The following is a 22,691-nucleotide window of genomic DNA, read 5'->3' on the forward strand; positions in this document are numbered from 1 at the left end:
CTACCAGCATTTTTATTCCTTACAAAAAAATCAGACCTGCTCTAATAGTAATGATGAAAATGCCTACATTCTGTTTTGTGTGAAACCAAGCTGCTTAGGAAGCACTATTAAGCTGTAAAAACAACCACCTTGCTTTACATATTAGAAGAATACCTGAGTTGCAAAACACAAGTTCCTACAGCTTAAAAAAAGAGAAAACCGCATCACCTTTGAACAGTTTGTCTTTATTATTAGACTTGTGTGTTGTAAACACTGAGAAATGCAGCAGAGGGCAAATGTAAGAATCAGCTCCATTTATCCTTTTGCTTGAGTTAGTGCATAGATGTAAATGTTTAGGAAAAAAAATCAAGCAAACATTTTAGCATAAGCTGCTTTCTCTTTCTCCTTTTGGGCTTTTATCTTCTGCTTGATTTTGAGCGTTTCCGTCTGGATAGCTGCTCAAAAAGAAAATGACAGGGTTACAGTAATATCTTTACATTAGGTCTCCTCATAGATTAACACCAGGTTGGATCTTACCTATGTCATTTCATAAAACTGCATTTAATCTTTGGTTAGGTCAGATACTAGCAGAAAAAGCCTTGTCCCTTGCTTTTTCTCAACAGGTAAGGTAACCACACAGAGGACTGAGTAGCAAGCATGGTGTTGGTACCAACACAGGACTTAGGAGCTAAAAATCCCACCCAATTACAGCAGGAAATTAAGATAGTAAGAGCCCTGTGAGATACAGACATAGTTCAAGAGGAAGGCTGCTGACCTACATAAACAGGTTTTCCAGTGCAACAGAAGCATCGCTGCTGTATAAAATCAGGTTTTCCACCTCAGTGGGTTCTGTGCTTGGAACATCAATGTTTAAGAAGCTAGCATTTTAGGTATGACACTGGCATGAATTCCAACTGAATACTATACTGGTTAAATTCTTAAGGGAAAAAGAAACAGCTTATTTTACCTTTGTCTTCAGGGGCTATTTCATGAGCCTTTTTAAGATCAGCCTTAAATAAAAGAGTAATAGAAATTAATGATCTGACAAAATTCTACATTTAAAAGAAAAAAAAAAGTAATCCTTACCAGTGCTTGATCAAGATCTTTTATTCCCTGCCATCCTTGAGCCCGTCTGTAGAGAGCTTTAGTATTTGCTGGATCTATTTTAAGAGCCTGTAAATTTAATAAAATTGTCACACTAACATTTCTTATACTTCACAGCCTCCCATCTCCACAAATGGCACAATTCACACCAGCAATCTTTGCAGTTGGTTTGAGGGTAAGCTGTCAAAACATTAACTGTGTAAAAAGGAATGCTGTAATGCAGTACACTGAATAGCAAGTAATCAGCTTCAGTACCACTGCACCAAAGTGGTCTTTTGTGAAGGACAGGCATACATGAGACCCAAATGGAAAAGCTGTGTGTGTGTGTGTGTGTGTGTGTGTGTGTGGACAGCTGTCAAGGCTGAGGAATTGCTGCAGTTCAAATTTTCTTAACCTCGCGTTTCACAGGGCAACTGTCTATTGCAGTTCCTTCCTTCGGACCAAAACCACCCCAAATGGCATAATATATAAAACACAGAGATTTCCTGTAAAGATTTTCTTCATTATGGGCTGGAAGATACATGCAAACAGTCCATCTCAGCATGCTTCAGGAACTTTGCCAAGTTCCAGTCATTATACCTTCTTTTGAACTGAATGTTTTCAATAATGTGTATATGCCAGCTCTATATGACAGTATCAAAATAGGAAATACAGTAGCTAGGCAAAGACATTGTTCCACTATTTAATTACTTTGATTATTTTTTCAGAATACCTCAGATAATCCAGTCACCTTATCTTGCCTGTGAAAATCACGTTTTTATTGCACTTAGTTCTAGAGCATGTCTTCATTATTTTTAAGAATATAGTTTCAGTGTTTAGAAGAATGCAATATCACAGCAATGTGCTGCTTTATTAATTTAATTTATTGACTTTAAGTCATTAATAGACAACACATCCATGTTTTTTTAAATCACTTGGGTATTGGCTGTTAATACAAAGGAAGTATTACTGTGGGTGCTCCTCTTGATCCATCCACTACAAAGCCTTCAGCCTCTCCTGTGCTAAGAATTAGTTGTCTGGATTGTATACAGAGGTAGCATTCTTTAGTTTTACCTTGCCCATGGTGCTTACAGCTATTTCAATGCAAGGTTTGTTTGAGCAGGTTCAGCTGTTCATAATTCATTATTTACAACAAACAAAGCATGTATTCCAGGTTGTTAATTTAAACTGCTTTTGGCCTTGTGAAATCATGAAAGCGGAAGTGTATAGTTTCTCATTAACAATTACCTAGAACTTTATTAGCTAATTTTAGGAAACTGGTGTTCTGATTAAAACACTGACACAGTTATGAGACATAAGCTAAATACCTTACAGAAGTCTATTATAGCTATGGAGATGCCTTTATCTAACAATTGTTTAACCTTAAAAGAAGGAAGTGTGATTTTCTTCCCACAATGCCAAGTATTATTAGTTGTAGTAATTTCTACCTCTAACATTTTTTTTTCAGTTTTTACCATTTTCTAGGTGACAGATGCATTACATATTTTTCTTATTTTCTTCTTTCCTCTTCCCCCATTTGTCCATTCTGAATATGGGTTTATGAAGGTTTCCCTTCAAGCAAGCCAGCTTTCTAATGACTTCACACACGGATTAGCTGAGACTCCTGCTTTCAGCATAAAGCCCTAGGAGATGCTGCTCAGGATCCTTTGCTAATAGATAAGAGCATTCTTTCCTCTGTTTCCTTCAAAATATTGGGGTTTCACCGAAATATTTAAAGATTCCTCAAATTTACTAAATTTTCACTAGGCCCAGGTCGTGTATTTTCTTCTTTAATTCTACTGGTTTTCTTTTTTTCCAGATTTATCATTACCCTGTTTATTTCCTCCTATTCAGTCATTTTATTTCACCTCTGAGCCTACCTGAAAGGTTAGTTACTTAGTCAGAATGTCCCTGCCACAAATAAAATACAAGGTCATCAAATCTAGAGGCAAGTAAAACATTTTGCTCATAATCATCTTCCTGTGAAAAGTATTTCTCTTTCACCTAACACAGTTTAACTCTTTGAGATGTAAGAAGTCGCTCTACAAACCAAACTGACAATGATATGCATTTTTCCAGGAGGTAACAGCCTTCTTTTGTTTCTAATGATTCATTTAAATTTCAAAATCTTTTTTAAAAGCCACATATTGACAAGTTAGTACTAACTTCACCATGAGCTTCTACTTGCTTACTTTGAAATCATAAGCTTGTCAGAAGACTCTTTAAAAAAAGCTTTGTAGTCCTGTGTCTACATAGGCTAATTCTTGATCAAGATACAAAAAATTACATTTACCTCTGAACAGCTCTCAATGGCTCCCTGCCAGTCTGACAGCTTTAGTTTGCAGGCACCAATGTTTAAAACACAGGTCAAAGCAACAGTCTTTAACTTGGGTTTGTCTGCCTCCTCTGCCACTGCTTCAGAAGCTTCTATATACCTGCAGAAAAACAGATTCACACAGAACATATATTAGTGTTGCAACTTCCATTTTGTCCTGTCCTTAGCTATCTCTCCGCAGATATATGTGAACCAGCCTATTCACACTACTTCTAATTCAATAGCTTCAATTCAACTAGTACAAATTTTTATTAAACTAAATAAATAAAATCCATCCTAACAAAAAACAATCAACTCACTAAGGAATGTTTTCCTGTAGCTCTTAGTCCTCCACTGTACTAGCACATTCTTTTTCTTAGACAAAAGTACTATTCTACTGCAGGAAAACATTAGAATTTATCTTGGTTTTTTCCTCAAAAAATCTGTTGCTCATCAGTGCTAAAAAATCAACACCACAGCTGCAGCTTCCACCTTCACAGGAAGCTTCATCTCGAGTTCCCTCAATAATCTTTTAATTATCTTAGACATTTGTGGCTAAAATCTGAAGCTAACTTTACTTTGTAGAGGAGTGTGGTTTATAAGCATTAGTAACACCACCTTCTTCCCACTGTCTTCCTTCATGACTGTTGGTAAACTTCAGGGCGGAGCCACAGCAGTTGCTACATCTGTTTCCAAAGCGAGTTTCTTAATTTACAATGTGCTAATGCTGTCTGATTTTTATTTCCAGTGACAAAGGTCTGCTGTGGATACAAAAGTTTTAACTCCTTAATGGTCTATTTGATAGAACCTCTGTGAGTTTTATTTCAAAAACAAAAATTGTGCTTGCATACATTCGCATTTTAAACATGCCATGAATTAATGTAGTCTTTGCAGATCAGTGCCTATGTAAATTCACTTTTTGCATGCCCTTTTTTGTTGTTCATATACAACCTTTGGAACACAAAAATTAGCAATACTAAAAAAGTAAATTAGATGCAGTCCCAGCACTTGTTCCACTTGCTGGGCACCATGCAAAAGATGAGAACTAGAAGAAAGAGAAAACAGTAACAAGGTAAAGAAATTTGTAACACAAATCTGTATAAAGTTCAAAACAAATGGAACACATGTATAATTACAAGAGATCACACCAAAACATGAAAGACCAACTGTTCTGGAAGTAAGATTAGAACTTCCAAGTCAAAGAAATCAATGAAGTGAGTATCAAGGGAGATAATAGGAGACAACACATTTTTTTCCAAAAAATAGGTGTCAATTCTAACATACAAAATGTATTTTTTAAAAAAAAACCTAAGAAGCAATAAAACAAGAAAAATAACAAAATATTATAATGGTTACTGTAGGTGAAAATAAGAAGTCAGCATTGTCAGATGGTGCGCCAGGTGAATCATACCTAAGCCATGGGATACCCTGCTAAGAGTTACTCTATTCCTATCAGTTCTGGTGAAGTGCCAGCTAAAGGTCACCATCCTACATAAAGTATTAGATTCCAGGGTACAATAACAGGGCATGTCTGTAAAAGTATGGCCTATAAGGAAGACCTGCAAAGACCAGATTTGTTTAATCTAGGAAAATTACTATGATTTCCACCTACAAGGACAAATAAGCACCAAAGCAGCTCAAACAGGAAGAGCCTTTACTGGGTATGCTTAAAAGTGAGCAAGACACGTAACTGGAAGGAATGGTGTCATTATACCTGGCAATGGTAAGATAAAACACAAAGATCCTTAAAGATCCATTCAGCCTTTTTTATGTATGATTTCCAAAAGGTTTGCATAGAAAACCTTTATACTTTGGGGTTTCTGTTTCTATGATGGGCTTTTTGAGGGCAGGTCAAGACACTGCATCTTGGGTTAGTATCTGCAATTAAAGGACTCATTTTATGGTTCAGAAAGATGACATTTGAAACTCAGTCTGCTAAAACATCAGCTGAAGCATTAAATATGCCTGATTTTTTTTTCATTATTGTTACTGTTGCTTAGCCAGTGATAATTAAGAAGGTCGGGATAAAGGTCAATAAGTATAACTTTATTTTTAAGAGATGTTCATATACTTAAAGCAAAAAGCATGAAAATATGAAAGGAGTAGTATGAAAACAAAAGCAGAAAGACTATGGTTTTGAAGGCAATTCTGAATTATACATGGAGTCAGGATGATGGTATGGACCCTCAGGAAAAAAAAAGTAATGAATGAGTAAGGGCCATATTTATCTTTTCAACTTATCAATTTCCTAAACCTATTGTTTTTTATAAATTACAGAAAAAGTATTTCCCCTCCTTGCTGTCCATTAACCACCCTACCCTGGATACTACTGTGATTTTCTTTACGGGTATGTACCAGGACAGCGAGAGTATTATAAAAAGAGTATTTAGGCAGTTCTAAGCAATACTTCCTGCCTAGCAATTCTGACCTAGCAATGAGTGTAAGACCTACTTGATTAGGTAGCTAAAAGTCAACCAGATGTTTTCAAGATTCAGAAGGCTCTTTTTTTTTAAAAAAAAAGAGCCTTATAAATGCACAGATCATTGCTTAGTAGTGGTATTAATTTGGGTTACAGGAACTACCTGATTGAGTAATGAGACCCTTACCGTAAACTTTTAGTATACTTTTTAGCTGCCATTGCCCAATTTTGCATTTTGAAGAAAGCATTTCCTATATTCTTTGTGTCTTCTGCTACGGCCACAATCTTGTTAACCTAATAAAATAGATGGGAAATACAAAGTATGAATGTATTTATAAAAGAAGTCGTGAATTAACTAGTGTTTAACAGTACAATCCCAGGCCCATTCTCTTTTAAGGTTTATAAAATCTCAGAATAGAAATACTCCAGTTTTAGAGAGTACCTTCAAACCACTTCTGTAATATTCTCTATTTTATGTAGCACAAATGTCTGAAAGATTAAATTCCTAGTGGGTTTTCTACAGTATAAATGGTAAGAAAATACTAGAGAAGATATAGCAGTCCAACTCTTTTCCCTAAATGCTGCTACCTACACAGAGCTATATATAAAGGTGTTGAACATTATTCAAAGAAAAGAAGATATGTTAACAAGTATTTAACCAAGACGGTCTTATTCCTGATGAAATTTTGTCTTCTGCTTCTCAAAACAGTATCACTCTGCACACTGGAAGTCATATTAACATAATTCTCCTTCTCTCTGAACACTAAACTATCAATGGAAGGAGAAAGGAACAACTGCCTGTCTTTATCAAATCCATCACTTCTATTTCCAGAATCATATACACATCAAATTACTTCTCCACTGGCGATAAATAGTTTGTAATTACTGCTGTCTATTCTACCCTACTAGAATCAGTAACATTGGCAAAAACTAATTAGTGTGAGACCAATGTCATCATAGCTTCTGTAACTAGTTTATATGAACAAGTTTTGAGTTAAAGGCCACAGGTACCTGCAAACTTCGATTCTGTACCCCATCAAATGCTACCCAAAAACATTTTTGTAAGTTGAAGTGCTTCTCACAGCCAAAGAGTTTGTTTTCTAGCTCAAATGGATTTTTACTATTCTAATTCTCTATCTGGAATCTATTCATGCAGCCCCCTTTTCTTCCCCCTCTCACAAATCACTGTTTGACTAGTTCACCTTCATGAGAAAGTTAAAACTTGCAGAAAGCTGCTTTCACCAGTCTGCTCCCTAACTGCCAATGAAAGATCTTCCTTCAGTTTGAACAATCTAAAAAGTAAACTACTGGAAATTAAGAACAACTAGCTCTGATGTGGTAAAAACCTTTTTAAAAGGCTGATCCTTTATTTCTAATAAGTGGGGCAGAGTCTGTTAAAAGGTGCGTATTTTAAAGTGTGTAGGTAACAACATTAAGTTAGTCATCTGCAGGATGGAGTTCTAGTAACTGCAATTTGACATTACAGCACAAACAAAAGTAAAAAGAAATCAAGAACAGAAAATAAGTGTGACAATTTTAAGTGAGGCTTTAGTTACTGCAGGAAAAAATAGGCTGGGATTAGTACTGAAAAAAAATAGAGAACAATCCCTTCCCACACAGCCTTCTCTTTCTTAAACTGTAATGTCACCATTTAATCAGGACCTCAATCCATTCTTAATAAAAAAGCTTAATGAACATCACCACAGACACCATGTAACTCAGATTACCTACAAGTCTTGGAATCTGTAAAATACCCAAGAAGAAAAATACTTACATCTTTCAAGTCTATATCTGAATCTTCAGGAAAATCTGGATGAGCATCTCCAGATCCATCCTGGGGAGTAATTCCCCAGTCATCTCCTTCCTTTAGCTCTCCACATTCGGCAATAATGCACAACTGAAAAAACAAAGTGTAAATAGTAGTATTGCTTATTAAGACAATTTTTTAAAAAGCATAACTTCTAAGTGCTCTTTGAAATTTTTGAAATTCCATAAAAAGGCTTTTTCATCTGTTGTTTGGGTGCATTTATTTCAGAAACCCATCACATCATTAGCTTATCCTCATCAAAAGGCTTTTTATCACACGAAGTGTAGCGTTCAGAGGACCAGCATTCCAAAAACACCATACCCACACTTCACATAGAGGCTAGAAGAGGAACTGGCAGCAAGCTGAAGTGCAGCAAAACACAAGACATGGAAGTTCTACTACTTTAGAGAAGATGGTTATTTCTTCAACTGCCAAGTTTTTTAAAGTTAGAGGTATTAATTCATCAAACACCCACAAACTGCTATGACCTACACACCAAGTGCATTTTCAGAAACGTGACTTCTGACATTAAAATTACATGAATTACCTATCATTTAGGTGGGATCGTGAATTCTACCTTTTACTTTCATTGCCCATCCTACAGTTCTGGCAAAGGCTTCCACCCTCACAGCTGTGTTGAGCAATAAATGGTTTATGTAAGGGAAATGTATAGTGCAAGAACAAAAGCCTGATAACAAGGACAGTAAAATGGAAATTACCAGTTAGTAAAAATATCTAACTAACATTTAATAGATCTAAATATTGCACCAAGCATTTAGAAGAAATTATACATCATATAATGAAATAATAAACATCATCCCTCAGTGCTTTGCATTTTGCTTACCTCAGCAGGATTTTCTCCTTTTACTTCAACATTTTCTAGTATTTTAACTACACCCATTCCTTTGATCACTTGGCCAAACACCACATGTTTCCCATCCAGGTGAGGAGTAGGCACGGTTGTAATAAAGAACTGAGAGCCATTAGTACCAGGTCCTGCATTTGCCATGCTCAGCAGACCTGGTTTGTCATGCTGTATTGGGGGGAAAAAAATCACTATCAACATTTAAAATATGTTATAAATCCATATGAAAGATTCTGTAAGGTTAATCATAAACATAGCCAGGACAGCCATAACAACTTGGTAAACCAGACAGGTACGTACAGGTGGCAAATAATTTTACCTACCATGACTGAACAGGACAAATGCTCAGCTCTGGGTCTTTACCTGCCCCATACCAATCTAGCAAGCACAGCCACATGTGACTTAATGCTGTAACACCTGTCTGCTGCTTCTACACTCCATCCCCTGCACAGCTGCCGAGTTTAGGCAGATCACAGAGAAAAGAGTGATGCTCCTCACTGAATTACTTCAGACCACTGGTCTTAAGAAATAAGGCTGAACACCACTGAAATAAACTTTGATGTTGCACTGCTAAGATGAATATGTCACATGAATTTTATAAGGGCTACTCACACAAAGTATGGTGTAAAACTGTGAAGTTGAGAGAACTGTGTTCTTAAAAATTTATGGGTTGGTGATTTTGTTTGGGGATTTTTTTGATCTCCAAACTTCACTCCTAGAGAGACAGTTTTTAGTCTGCTGGGATTTTTAACCACGTAATTATTTTGCCACTTAAACCACTAGACCTCAAACTAAAATAAAAATTGCTAAACAGCCCAATGTAAGAAGATACTGTTTATCTTATTTCTTGCAAGTACTTTTTTCTTTTTGAACTGACTTCTGTCCCACCACATAGATTATTCAGTTTTTACCTGTACTGCAAAAATGTGTTTTTCATGTGTTGTGAATGTCGTGTTTAACTGGCACAACCCAGCCATGAAGATATTATTCTCCCCAAGTTTGCCTTGTTATTAAGTGTAAGGAATTCCATTTAATATAAAGGATTTTACACCAAGATACTGGTACACAACTAAAGCATTCATGCTGCGGTACTGCTAAAAAACTTGATACTGTGGGAAGGAGACGAGGGGCAAAAAATTATGATAGTGCCAAGGACACAGAAAGAGATTTCAGAGCTCAATAAGAGGTTGATTAGTTTCAGGTAACAGTCTGAGCCTGATGTATTTAAGCATGTTTTTTTCCCTACATTCTCTACCAGTTCAAAGAACCTGTTGTTCTGAAAATCGTTTTCCCATACACTGTTTGGATTTCCACGGTGGCAGGGAGACCTCCTTGCCTAAATTGTTCATCTGGTCATAAGTCACAGAAAGTCTGAATCTTTTCAGTCAGGATTTGGCTTAGGAACTCTGGGAAAAGGCTCTAGAGCTGAGACCCAGAATCACACCCAGCCAACAGAAAGCTACTGGAATCTTGATTTTGTCTGTTCTAACCTTGAAACTCACCCTGGGAGTCAGAGATGGCAAATGACAGAGGAGCCTGTGTTCAGAGCAAGAGAAGGCAGCTGGTAGAATTGCAGCCTCCAAAACAAATATCTGACACTTTGCATTGCAGTTGCTGGCAACCAAGTTAAACAGAAAGGTTGCCCAATACCGGATTTTTGCAAATACCATTTGAGGCTGGTCACTGCTTCACTGCCCAAGACCTTAGCTTCCCCCTCCCCCCATCAATTACAGCTAACGCTAGACAACAATGGTTTGTAAACAAAAAAACAAGTAACAGTAAGCTCGGGTGTTGCCTTATACCTGCAGTTTTACCTTTTCTCTGTGAAGATGTGGGGGGCTAAGTTGGAAATTACAGAGAGCAGTCTGGTGCCTTCAGTCTCCCCACTTATATGCAACCCCATTTGGTGTGGGACCAAGTCTCAATATTAGTCCCAAATTATGAGTCTCTATTTATAAAGAAAACTGTTCTCACTCCTTAATTTTCTTGCTGTGTTTTGAAAAACACTGCAGGTAGATGGAGTTCTTTCCCACTATGGTTTCTGCTGTCATTCTGTAAGCTTATAAAGCAAGCAAAAAAATCTGGACAAAACCAGATTCCCTAACAGATCCAAGGCCTGCAAAACTATGCCATAGAAACCACGCTTGGTGTTGTGTAAGTTGGGTGTTCCACAACAGCAGATCCATTAGCTGAAGAAGTGACATCAAGAAAAGCCTAGCAGGATTGATCTGAGACAGTAAGCTGACTACTGACAAAAGTTCAGCAGTTTACTGCAATTTGCAACAGTCCATGCAAACAGGACAAGAACAAAGAGTTCCAGTGTCCTCAAACATCAACAAAAACAACTGTTTTCCAAGACAATAGGTGAGAACACTGCAGGGCTGCTGGATTAAGTGCAAGAGCCAGTGAATTTCTACATAACGGAGACACTAAACTTCCAGTAAAATCCTAACATACTTGGCAAATAGATAACAGGAATCAAGCTCTCAGACTGTACAGGATCCATGTGGGTTCTTCAACTCATCTATGGCACTCTGGTTACATTTTTTAGAGCCAAGAAGTCAGAGAAGTACAGAAATGGGAATAATTTCTATCGTGTTCATAATTACCTCCAGATCTCAAAGAACAACCAAAAATGACACAGAGTCATCTTCAAGGATGTGATATTATGACAGCAGCAAACAGATACTGTTAGCAGCAGTGCTGTGGGTACCACCAGCGTGTCAGACATCAGAGAACACAACTGGAATTACCTTTATGATAAATACAGGAGTCACATTTCCAGCTACTGCTCCAAACTTAAAACCATTAAGTCCTGTGAGGAGTAGCTAAGGGACCTGAGTTTTTTTTAGCCTGGAGAAAAAAAGTTCAGTGGTGACCTCATCATTCTATATGACTACCTGAATGCAAGGTGGGGGGGGGTCAGTCTGTTCTCCCATGCAACCAGCAACAGGATAAGAGGAAATTACCTCATGTGGCGGGAGGGGAGGATAAGGTTGGACATTGTGAGGAATTTCTTGACAGAAGGGGATGGGCTGCCCAGGGATGTGGTGAAGTCGTTATCCCTGGAGATGTTCAAGACATGACTGTATGTGGCACTAAGTGCTATACTCTAGCTGACAAGGTGATGTTTGGTCAAGGCTTGGACTCTTTGATGCTAAAAGTGTTTTCCAACCTAAGAGACTCTGTGATTCTGTGAGCCTGATACAGGATTTTGGTATCTGATTAGTGGAGGATTGCTGTATTTGCTTTTCTTAAAATACCGTTTGCAGACAAGTACAACTGCAGTCAGGGCTTCACTTTAACCATGGGACAGTGATGCAAGTTTTTCAGTCAGTGTTGCTGAGAGTACCTCATATGCTACCACATATGTCATGATAGGAAAATGGTTAATGCCAATGCTAACAGTTGTTATTACTGCAGCAGGAGTAACATCACTGAAACGTCACAAACTGAATAGGATTGGTGTTTTCAATAGCCTACCTGATAGTGAAAGTTTTCATCTTCAAATTTTTCCCCATATATACTTTCTCCACCTGTGCCATTTTGGTTTGAGAAATCTCCACCCTGAACCATAAACTCCTTAATAACTGTAAAATAAAATAGTTACAAAAGGTACAAAAGGCACGAGGGAAAAAAAAGAAAAACAATTCTAAGATGAAAAGCAATCCTTGTCACCAGCACCTAAATGGAACCAAAATCCATCTTTTATTTACCAAGTGTCACCTAAATACTCCTACGTGGATATCACTTGATGTTTAAACTTTTATCTGAGATTCATTTCAACCTGTTTACAACTCAGAGAAAACTAGTTTTGCAAAATTAATAGTAGTAATTTTTTAAAATTTATTATTGTCAGTGCATGGTAAGAACATGTAGTCATTAGGAGGATAGAAAAGTGAAAAACTTTCCTTTGTTTAAGTTATTTCTTTAACAAGTACTTGAAAAGTTATTTAACATTATTTCAAATATTCATGGTAGACAACTTTTGTTACCAATAGGAAAATGGAGGGTTTCACAGAACTTACTTCTGTGGAAAGGACATCCTTTATAATGGAGAGGTTTTCCAGTGGTAGGCCCTATTCCTTTTTCTCCTGTACATAATGCACGGAAATTCTCAGCAGTTTTAGGTACAACGTCAGCAAATAATTCAAAGACAATACGTCCAACTGAAATGACAAAGAGAAAATGAGACATCTTTAAGTCTTGTCCTTTGCATGGTGATACGTTGAATATTATATATCAAAAGCAATGTTTTAATTAATGTTTCAAGCTTTTTTATTATTATTTTTATTTAGATTACTATTCAATTTCCATCTTGGGGTTGCTCCATGGCAAGTGTGGGCAGAGTTACATTGGAGTTTTAGCAAGGTTATTACCAACAGTGAATTCTCCTGTCAAGAATAATGTAGGAGGAATAACGACAGATTCTGCCAAAACCTAATGAAAATGCCAAACACATTTTCTGCCAAAAATGGTGTGCGAGAAATCACACACACATCTACTGAAGTCAAATTATTAATTTTAATATGCACACTTATTATGTCCATTTTAGCATATATGCAGTTTGTTCAATCAAAAGTAGATATGGTACAAAGACTGTTTTGTGGAGTCTTTTAATCCACAAAAAAGCTTGTGCCAAACACCTCTCTTACTCCTCACTCTCTTAAATCTGAATTTTACTAAGACACAGTGGTACCTAACATGTATATGAATAATGGCTATTTACAATTAGAGATGCCACAAGCAATTGCTAAATCCAAAGTTTTGCATGTTTTAACTAAAGGAAATTAAACCTGAGCAGCTAACAGACCCTGTAATAGCTGATAAATGGATTCTGTGCAGAACTGTCATTCCTTCACAAACTGGCTTCTCAGAGCTATTTCTCACTCCTAGCAGCCGCCATCAGCTGATGCCCCTGTTTTCTCATCAGCCTCCCAGTCAATTAATTAACATAACCTCACTCTACCAGAAGCGAAATGTAAATATATTGATTCTAATTAATACAGGAATGAAAACAAATTAGACAACTGAAAGTCAATAAAAGGCAAATCACCTCACAGACTTTCTTCTTTTATTCTTCTGGGTAACAGAATGTGTAAGTGAAAAGCAATATCCTGACAAGACTTAGGCAGTCCCTATCTTTATCCATGTGAATTTTTTAAACCTACGCTTTCAAGCAGTACCCCAGATAACTTGCTGTTGCTTCCTTATTTCCATTTTGACCGTTTGCCCAGATTTTTCAATGACCTCTGGCAGCACTCGCGCTGCCAAGAGAACCAAGGCTGCCAGCTTCCCCGGGCTTCCACCGCGCAGCCCCCCAGGACGGGCCCAGCAGCCAGGCACCGCTCTCCGTGCGGCGGCAGGTGCCCGGCCACGGCGGGGCTCAGGGCTGCGAGTCCGGGGGCGGCTCCGAGCGGGGCCGCGCTCAGCACAGCACGCACGTGGAGGGCGGCGCGGCCGCACGCGCGGGCAGCGCCGGGAGCCGGGGACGGGCAGCGCCGGGAGCCGGGCAGCGCCGGGAGCAAGGGAGGGCGCGGCACGGGGTCAGCGGCGGCGGGCGTGCCTCGACCCCCGGCATCCCCCGGCCGGGCGCCTGCGCTGCCACGTCGCCTTTCTCTCCGTGTTCCTCGGGCCCGTTTGCTCTGGCGGAGGAGCCCCCGCGGGGAGGCCCGTTCGCGGCGGGGTCGCCCTCCACCTCCTCCCGCTCCTCCCGCAGCCCGCCGGGCAGCGCCCGGCCCGGCCTGGCCCGGGGTACCCCCCCCACATCCTGAACGCTGCGGCCCTGCCCGGAGCCGCTCCCGCCGCTCCTGCAGCCCGGCCCAGGCCCCGCATAGCGCACCGGCCTGAAGGGCTCGCCCGGGTTCCGTCGCGCCCCCTCCCCACCTCGCTCGCCCCCGATGTCCACATCGAAGAAGGCGCAGGGATTGCTGGCCTTGCTGGGCCGGGCGACAGGGGACGGGCAAGACATGCCGCAGCCGCCCGCCTGCGCGGTGGCGCCGTCCGCGATCCCAGCCGCCCGCGATCCCAGCCGCCCGCGGGTCGGGGCCGCTCGGCGCTCCTCCCACCGGCGGGGCCGGGCAGGCGGCCGGGCCCCCTGCAGCCAGAAGCGCGGGGATGGCGGCCGGAGTGTCCCGCCCCTCGTCCTGCCTCTGAGCGGCCTCAAGTGTCTCGGACGTAAGCCGCGAAGAATTGCTTTGTCGAGGTTATATACGCAAAGCCTGGAAATATGGGGAAGGAGAGAGATTTTAGATTTTGCCTGAGTTTATATTTTATGGGAGAAATGGCAGGCTGTGCGAAAAGTAGTGATCCGTGGAAAAATGTGAAAATTGTCAAAAGTGACTATTATCCCATAAAGGTTTAGAAACGCAGAATAACTCCAGCATTCCTAAGGTCTGAAAACAAAATACGTTTCATTCCAAAGGATGAATATCACGATAATTGCTCCCAGGCAAACAATCTTTTTTAGACAATTGTGTTGACCAAAAGACGTGAGTGATATCAATACACTTGGTGTAGGATTCCCAAGCAGGTGAATGGTTCAAAATGGCCACATCCTGTACTCAGTGTCATCATGGAGGCAACGTACATGTGGCAAAAATAGAAGGGGCAGAAGAGTGCTGGGGTCTGCCTCCTGCAAACTTACAATCTTTTTTGGGAATGCTGCTGATCAAAATGAGCATCTTTATTCCTTGGACTCCTCTAATCATTCTCAGAAACCTCTACATTAATTCTTTGATTCATTGTGTTTTCCAAAGGCTTTCTCCTGTAATTCATGTCAATGTGTTTGGACTTGAGCTTCATCAAGCTGGTTTTCATCTCTCTTAGTATGTTGTCAACACTGGATGTGTCAGAGGGCAATTGTAATTCCCAGACTGAAAGAAAAGATAAAGTAGCATTGATATTAATAATTGCAGTCTGCATTACTGTATTGTAATCATTCCCACACATCTGCACAGATGTTGGGTAGGAGAGGCGATTGGCACAGAGTGCTGTTACACATTGTGTCTGCAAACCCTTAACAGAAGGAAAAGCCATCTGCAGCCATCTGGGAACACTTAGTGAGAAATCAGTGGAACCACACTAAGGCATTTCTCTCTCCGAGCCAGGACAGAGCAGCTGTGGCAGGGATTTCTCATACTCCATGATGTCAAAGGCCACGATGTCAATGCTTTAAGTCATCTGTAATTCATGAGACATTTGGCTATGGTCACTGGCTGAGATATTTTTATCATTATGTTTAGCGTAGATGAGGTGCAGTGGTGTAGGAGAAGCAGTCTCACACCAGCAATGTGCACTTGCTGCCCAGTAAGCCAACCATATCCTGTACTACATTAAAAGTAGTGTGGTCAGCAGGACGAGGGAGACTATTCTGCCCTTCTACTCTGCCCTCATGAGACCCCCACCTGCAGTGCTGTGTCCAGCTCTGGAGGTCCTCAGCACAGGAAGGAGGACAATCTGTTAGAGTGAGTCCAGACAAAGGACACCAACATCATGTAAGGGATTGAAGGGATGACTACAGGACCTCTTCTATGAGGAAAGGGTGAGAGAGCTGGGATTGTTCAGCCTGGAGAACAGAAGGCTCTGGGGGAGAACTTAATGCAGCCTTTCAGTGCTTCAGGGGGCCTGTAAGAAAGACAGGGACGAACTTTTTAGTTGGGCTTGTTGTGGTATGACAAGGGGTAATGGTTTTAAACAGAGGAAGGATCAATTTAGATTAGATAAAAGAAAGAAGGGTGTTACAATGAGGGTGGTGAAACACTGGAACAGGTTGCCCCAAGAGATGGCAGATGCATTATCCCTGGAAGCATTCAAGGCCAGGATGGGCAGAGGTCTGCACTACCTAGTCTAATTGAAGATGTCCTTGCTCATTATAGGGGGGTTGGACTAGAAGACCTTTTAAAGTCCCCCCCTTAACCTAAAATATTCTATGATCTCAGTGAGTCAGTTGCTAGCCAAGTGAGTGAAGTCTAGAAGAGATTTCTGTAGCAGACATCAGAGTAGTGTGTGTTGTTGGTGTGTGTCCCCTGTAAGAGCTGTTGGCAGTCAGGAAGAAGCAGTGATTCATTCTTCCAGGAGTAGACTTATTCAGTCCCTGCAGGCTTTTTTACTGGTTAAATTGGAATAGTCTAGATTCTAGATTAGCAATTCTTTTTACTCTAGCTGTTTGGAAGTCCCCATGTTCAAGGTCCTTTAGAGGTACAGAAAAAGAGCCATCTCCATAATAATTTGGAGATATGAGCTGAACAAGAGAGAAATCAAGTGATTTTCTCAGTGTCAGTAGGAGATTCTGGAAAATATGTGAGCTGAATTAATATCTCCCAAGTACTGCAGTAACATAGTTAGTTTCATATTAATTTATAGTCATTGACAGATTGTAAAAGACAAGCATAATGTGACTTCTATCAAGAATTTACTGAGTGATTTCACATTCAAATTCATATCTTAAATTATACACTGAATTTGTATACAAATAACCTCTTAACAAAGTCAGACTTCCATGATAAAGTCCTCTAAAATCTGTCTTCAAGCAGTAAAATCACACCTCTAATCCTTTGTGATCTTGTAATTTAAAAATATTTCCTATCACCAAAATACCTCTTATCTTTTGACGCTTCCAATAGTTTATGTAGTAAATGCCTGTAAAATAGTACATTGAAAATACTCACTGTAACTGAATTGTCTGTTAATTTTTTAATTCACCTATTTATTTTCCTACACATACAGGTTTGGCTACCCAGTAAAGTTGTTTAATTATTATCAAGAGATAAACGTGTTATGAGTGCTAAAATCCTGAAGCAAATGGCTTCAAGGAAAGGTCTCCCTTCCATCGAGTACATCATACTTGCTGAAGTATGACCTTCCAGCCTAATTAAACTCAAAGATCAGCCTTTTATAAAATCTCTGGTTTTACCTCTTCTTCCTTCCCTGACTAAATAAGCAAGCAATCATTGATAAATGCATAGAAATGCATATATAATTCTAAAATGGGTGCTCTGATGGAACACACAGCAAGCAAATTTATTTCATAATTATTCTATCCTGTCAATTTGTATTCAGGAAAGAATAAACAAAATTAAGTATTTATAGTTGTTGCAGATTGTGTTAAGATAGGCAAATATGTATACATACAGACTAGGATTTTTTCCTTTATGTTTTGCTTTTTTTCACCTTTAAATCTGTATTTGACACTAAAGAAAATAGAGGCTTAAATATGCTAATTCCACTGGAAAATGAGTGCTTTGGCTCAGTGCAGGTCTGTCTTGTCTAAGGATATTAAAAGCCATTTTACTTTGTACAGAAGTAATCATATGTGAGGTTTTCATTGGACTGAACTGCAGCTTCAGAATATGGTGCAGTACTGATGAGATCCATCTGACAAGCAATTAAAACACATACCTTGACAGCTTTTTAGAACAGCAGACAAGAAGCTCCCAACATACAAACGTTCTTGGAAAGGATGCTTTCACTGCTGGCTGTGAATAGAGCAGCCACTCAGCCTTCCCTGTGCCGGGTGACACACAGGGTGCCTCATGTGCTATTCCCATGTGACCTGGCACATCAAGCATGTCCTCTTCATGAGTGACATATGAGAGAGGAAAAATAAATCCGGTTTTTCACCATCAGGTTTATTGTTACCCACCTGTACCAAGTCTTTTATTGTATACAATTGAATAAAGAGGGTCCAGATTAAAATCATACTGAGCAGTTACTAACTCTCTGCAGATTCCTCTAGGTTGAATCAAAATGCAATGTTGAACAATGAAAGAGCCACATGTTCTTGTCTGAGGATGTTTTAAAAAGAAAATTTTCCATACAGAGCTGACATGACAGAAACTGAAAATAAAATCATGCATTTACTTGTCACTAACTTTCAGACATGCTAATCTCTGAAGAAATTAAGAACCAAGCAAGAATAAGCAGACATTTTTGCTATGTATTTCAGGTCTGCTTAAGACATGTTTTAGAGGCAACTATTCAGAGTAGTGCTTAGGACCTCAGGATGTGAGGAGGTGAGGAAGAGCGTGCCTGTGACTTCTTGACCACAATAGAAGCCATGGCTTGCAAGGAGAGGCCCAAAGTGTCAGCTAGCAGCTGGTCACTGCTGCAGCATTGCAGGATATCAGTTTTGTTGCTAAACTCCTGCCCTCAGTTTTGACACAAATGTGTGTCCCGATATTATTGCAATTTCATGTAAATGCACGCTTATCACAGTTACCACCAAAAAATATTACTGAAATATTAATTATGATGACTGCAGTCTTTCTTATGTGGAAAATGTTTTTGGTCTGCACCTAATGTGGGCAGGATGGAATCCAAGGTGAACTACACCTGCATGGACTTAAAGACAAAACTGTAGCCAGCAAATGGGAAGGCCCATGGCAGATTTCACCATTGAAAATCTGGGCCATGAGGATTTTCAGCTAGACTTTGGATGGAGACCTGGGCAGGAGACTTAAAAATACAATTTACCAATGCTAAGAGCTTTGTTGAGAAGAGGAACCAAACCAGGTTCTAAACAAGTGTTTGAATGTTCACAGGTATGTACATTTTCAGGTTCTTCTGGAGGAAAAAGTAGTGTACCCTTGCTCTAGGAAATCTGACAAGATACTTATTTACAGTAGTGATTTCAGAGGACTGCATCTATAACCTTCATACAGTCCAGTTCTCTCCATATTACTTGATATTTATATTTTGGTGATTAAAAGAAGGCATTCCTCATCTGGCCATTCTCTTTGCTTTTAGCACTAAAGACTGTTGAAAATTAAATGTTTCATAACATACATCAATATTTCCCAGTAATTTTGAAACAAGTTAATATTTTCCTTCAAACTCCCTTTGGTTTTTAACTGAATGTGTGTTCCATGTAAAAAGATAGTGAAACTGCTTATCTCTATTATGGCAGCACCGCTGTGGCTCTGTTCAAGGGCTGGGGAAAGTTGCTGCAGCAACAGCTCAAGTTATGTAATGCTTCAATGAAGGATGAGTAAGCTGGTTTGCAAGGGGCTGCAATCCCAAATTTTCCTTTTCTGTCAATTTATGTCTCTGCTTGTGAAGTGAAATACATTTTACAATAGGTTTTTAAATCCTCTGTGGAGAGTAATTTGGATATAATGTGCTAAATAGTGATAATAACAATATGGAGAGAATAATTCTGGGTATTTCTTAATATCACATTTTACTTGGCATCTTTGAAGTGACATTAGACCTGGAGTTTATTTTTTTTCCAGAATGAAAAATGTTGCTGATGCATTGCAAAGTGCAGCAGGACTTACCTGTGTTCATGTAACCTAAACAGCATGAATTACAACACTAAGAAGTAAATAATTAACAAACATCTTGGATTACCAAACTTTTTGTTAAATCTTTGGGGTTTATCTGTTCTGGCCTCTGGCTTTTCTTCGCAGTACCTCCAAAGCCTAGTTCTGACAACAGAGGCTTAGGAATATTTGGGATTTGCGCATTCAGGACTGAGCAGAGTGGAAGGAAAGCATCCATAAAGGAACTCAACATTTCGTCCAGGTGTAAGTGGTGGGGAGGCAAAGTGTGACTTAGACTTGGCTTTTAATCCTGCCTGTCCTGGCTATTAAACCTGGCTACATTTTCAGAAGACAATCTTTAGAGAGATTTATGTGCTATGAAACATTGATATGCTTTTCCAAGCATTCAGCTATGCCAGGATTTGAATGATCCTTTTTATGTATTGTCAGTTTCCTAAAAAAGTCCCATCTATTTCTGCATTGAGAATCTGGCTCCTTTTCCAACTGAAGTTTAAACAACTAAATTGTCTTTCTCTGCACATAAAGAGTCTGACCCTCAAACAGAATATCGGTTTCTGATTTTTAAATGCCATTTTTATTTCCTGTGTTTCCTAGAAGAGTGAGGGCTGTAGATATACTATCTTGCTGTAAATGATCTTTGCTTGACAGCTGGTATGGCTTTTTTCTTTACATTGGCTCCTATTTTGCACTCTGTGGTTAATGAAAAATCAGTGCATTGCTTTGCCAGGTGTTCTTTATAGCCCAGCTCTGTTTGGTATGTGACAGTGTGTTCTGATTGTGAAAATTATTTTGTAGTCCTTTGCTGATTCTCTGTTTTCCCTCTCCCCGCCCCCCAAATAGCCTTCCGAACACTAGTATCTTAATGTGGTGTTATCAGTTTCAGTAGTGATTGTCACACACATTAACAGAACACACTGAGAACTAATTTTGTACTGAGTATCAGCCAACATGTAGGGTGCATTTACACTGCTATTTGTGAAGAGAGTATCCCAACAGTCTTCACTGACTTTGTCTTGCTTCATATTTTGGAGTGGCATACAGGCACACAAAGTGGATCATTTTCAGATGAAACTAAACCACATATTTTCAGAAACACATTCAGTGTTCTCCAACCACTGACATGCATTCTGCTGACAGGACCAGACTGCAACCTGTCCAAAATGAAAGGACTGGTAAAATGTTTGTGTAAAATGTAAAATGTTTGTGGTGTGCACATTGGAAGATGACTGGTTGGTAGCCTCTGATTCTGCCTTCACTGGTCAGTGCTCCTTGCTAACACTGATGGACCTTACAGGGGGAGCCACGCTGTTCGCAACTTTTAAGTTTCTCAGGACTGTTCCTTGAGAAATGCAGTCCAGTGATTATTTCTGGAGCTGGATACCTAGATTCTCATTTGTGTTGATTACTGTGTCAACTATAACCTCTTTCATCTTGTCCAGCCGCACCCTGCTATTCACCTTTCTGTGTGCTGTCATCATCATACCCTCTCTCTTCTGTCCTTCAGCTTTGTTTGAGTGGATTGACTCTAATGACTGGGGGCCGTAACCACAGCCAGGCTGAAAGATTTACATCGGGTAATCAGTCTCACAGAGGAAGTATCTAAAGACCTTCTGAGAACGGACCTCCAGGATCAGTTGAGCATTACAAGATTCAGTCTGGTGTTATCAGTGGTGCAGCTGATCAGATTATCAGGCCAGTAGACAGTCACCTCTTATTTTAAAGAGAAATCATCTTCTCCAGACAGTGAAAGGCTTACTCCAAAATACATTCACCACCTCTTCTCCCACTAGTGGATGCTGAGTGTGCAGACAGCTATTGCAATGATTCTTTACAACTATTATGAAAACCACTATTCTCCATGTCTCATCTTCCAGTTTCCTAAAAAAAAAAGCAAGAAGTTATTGTGATTCTGCTTTTCTTGGGGTTTTTTGTGGGGGGGATTTGCTTGTTTGTTTTTTGTTCCACCACAGTTTGCAGTGACTTAGCTGGTTGAAAAGGAGCATTTGAAGTCATGTTCTCCTGGTAGTGCATCAAGGTGTCATCCTGTTGCTGGGCAAAACCACACAAACAATCCTTTCCTCAAATTAAACTAATATAAAGCTCCAAATGATACCTAAATACTGTAGCCTCCTCTAATTATTTGTGAATAGAATAGATCTCTGTGAAAATAGGCACCATTCCAGCAGACCTACCTGCCTGCAAATATATTGCTGCTTGCCTGGTCAAAGACTAAAGTAAAATTTCAGATATTGTCCAAGGGAATCACAGTAATTCTACAATTGTATGCCAGGGATCTCTCCATTACAGACATTCTAGTCCTGACTAGGGAGAAAAATCACATGAAAATCTTCCTGGACCAGTGACAAATTGGTGTATTGAGCAAAACAATGTGAGCTTCCTGAAACCCAATGGATTTTTGTCAATCTGTGGGTTTGGCTGGTGCGAGAAGGATGGGAGGGAATTTGGTGGGAAGGGAACTTGATGGGAGGGAACACATTCTGCTGTCACCCCAAGCAGGGAAACAGCCCCTTCTGATACAGGCAGTGCTGTGTTTGTTCTTGCTTCACTGCACAGATACAGTCTTGTAAATCACAAACACATGATTTACATGTGTGTACACACAGGACATACATACATACACAAGCACTGTTCTACCTGTAGAGAAATGTATTGCAAAAGACACATTATCCATGTGTGGATGTGGATGGAAAACTCACATTGGCAATGTGTGCTTGAAGCCAAAAAGCCAACCAAATCCTGGGCTAAGAGTGGCCAGCAGGTTGAGGGCAGTGATTTTCCCCCTCTGCTCTGCTCTTGTGAGATTACCCCGGAGAACTGCATGCAGTTGGAGCAAGTCCAGAGGGGCGCCAAAAGGTTAAGAGGACTGGAGCACCTCCCTATGGCGACAGGCAGAGAGAGTTGGGGCTGTTCAGCCCGGAGGA

General features: G+C 39.8%; 1 protein-coding gene across 1 annotated transcript; it reads right to left on the minus strand.

The window, feature by feature from the left end:
• Positions 1–250: 250 nt before the first annotated feature.
• PPID (peptidylprolyl isomerase D) lies at positions 251–14,478 on the minus strand. Its single transcript, XM_062493727.1, has 10 exons — positions 14,354–14,478; positions 12,496–12,636; positions 11,951–12,057; positions 8,447–8,635; positions 7,570–7,692; positions 5,983–6,089; positions 3,356–3,497; positions 1,066–1,152; positions 947–989; positions 251–434 (listed from the first exon to the last, which is right to left on the minus strand). Exons 1-10 carry the CDS (start codon positions 14,436–14,438, stop codon positions 346–348), a joined length of 1,113 nt encoding a protein of 370 aa, XP_062349711.1. The 5' UTR covers positions 14,439–14,478; the 3' UTR covers positions 251–345.
• Positions 14,479–22,691: the final 8,213 nt, after the last annotated feature.

This window comes from Cinclus cinclus, chromosome 5 (genome assembly GCF_963662255.1).
Source record: "Cinclus cinclus chromosome 5, bCinCin1.1, whole genome shotgun sequence".
NCBI classification, from domain to species: Eukaryota; Metazoa; Chordata; class Aves; order Passeriformes; family Cinclidae; genus Cinclus; species Cinclus cinclus.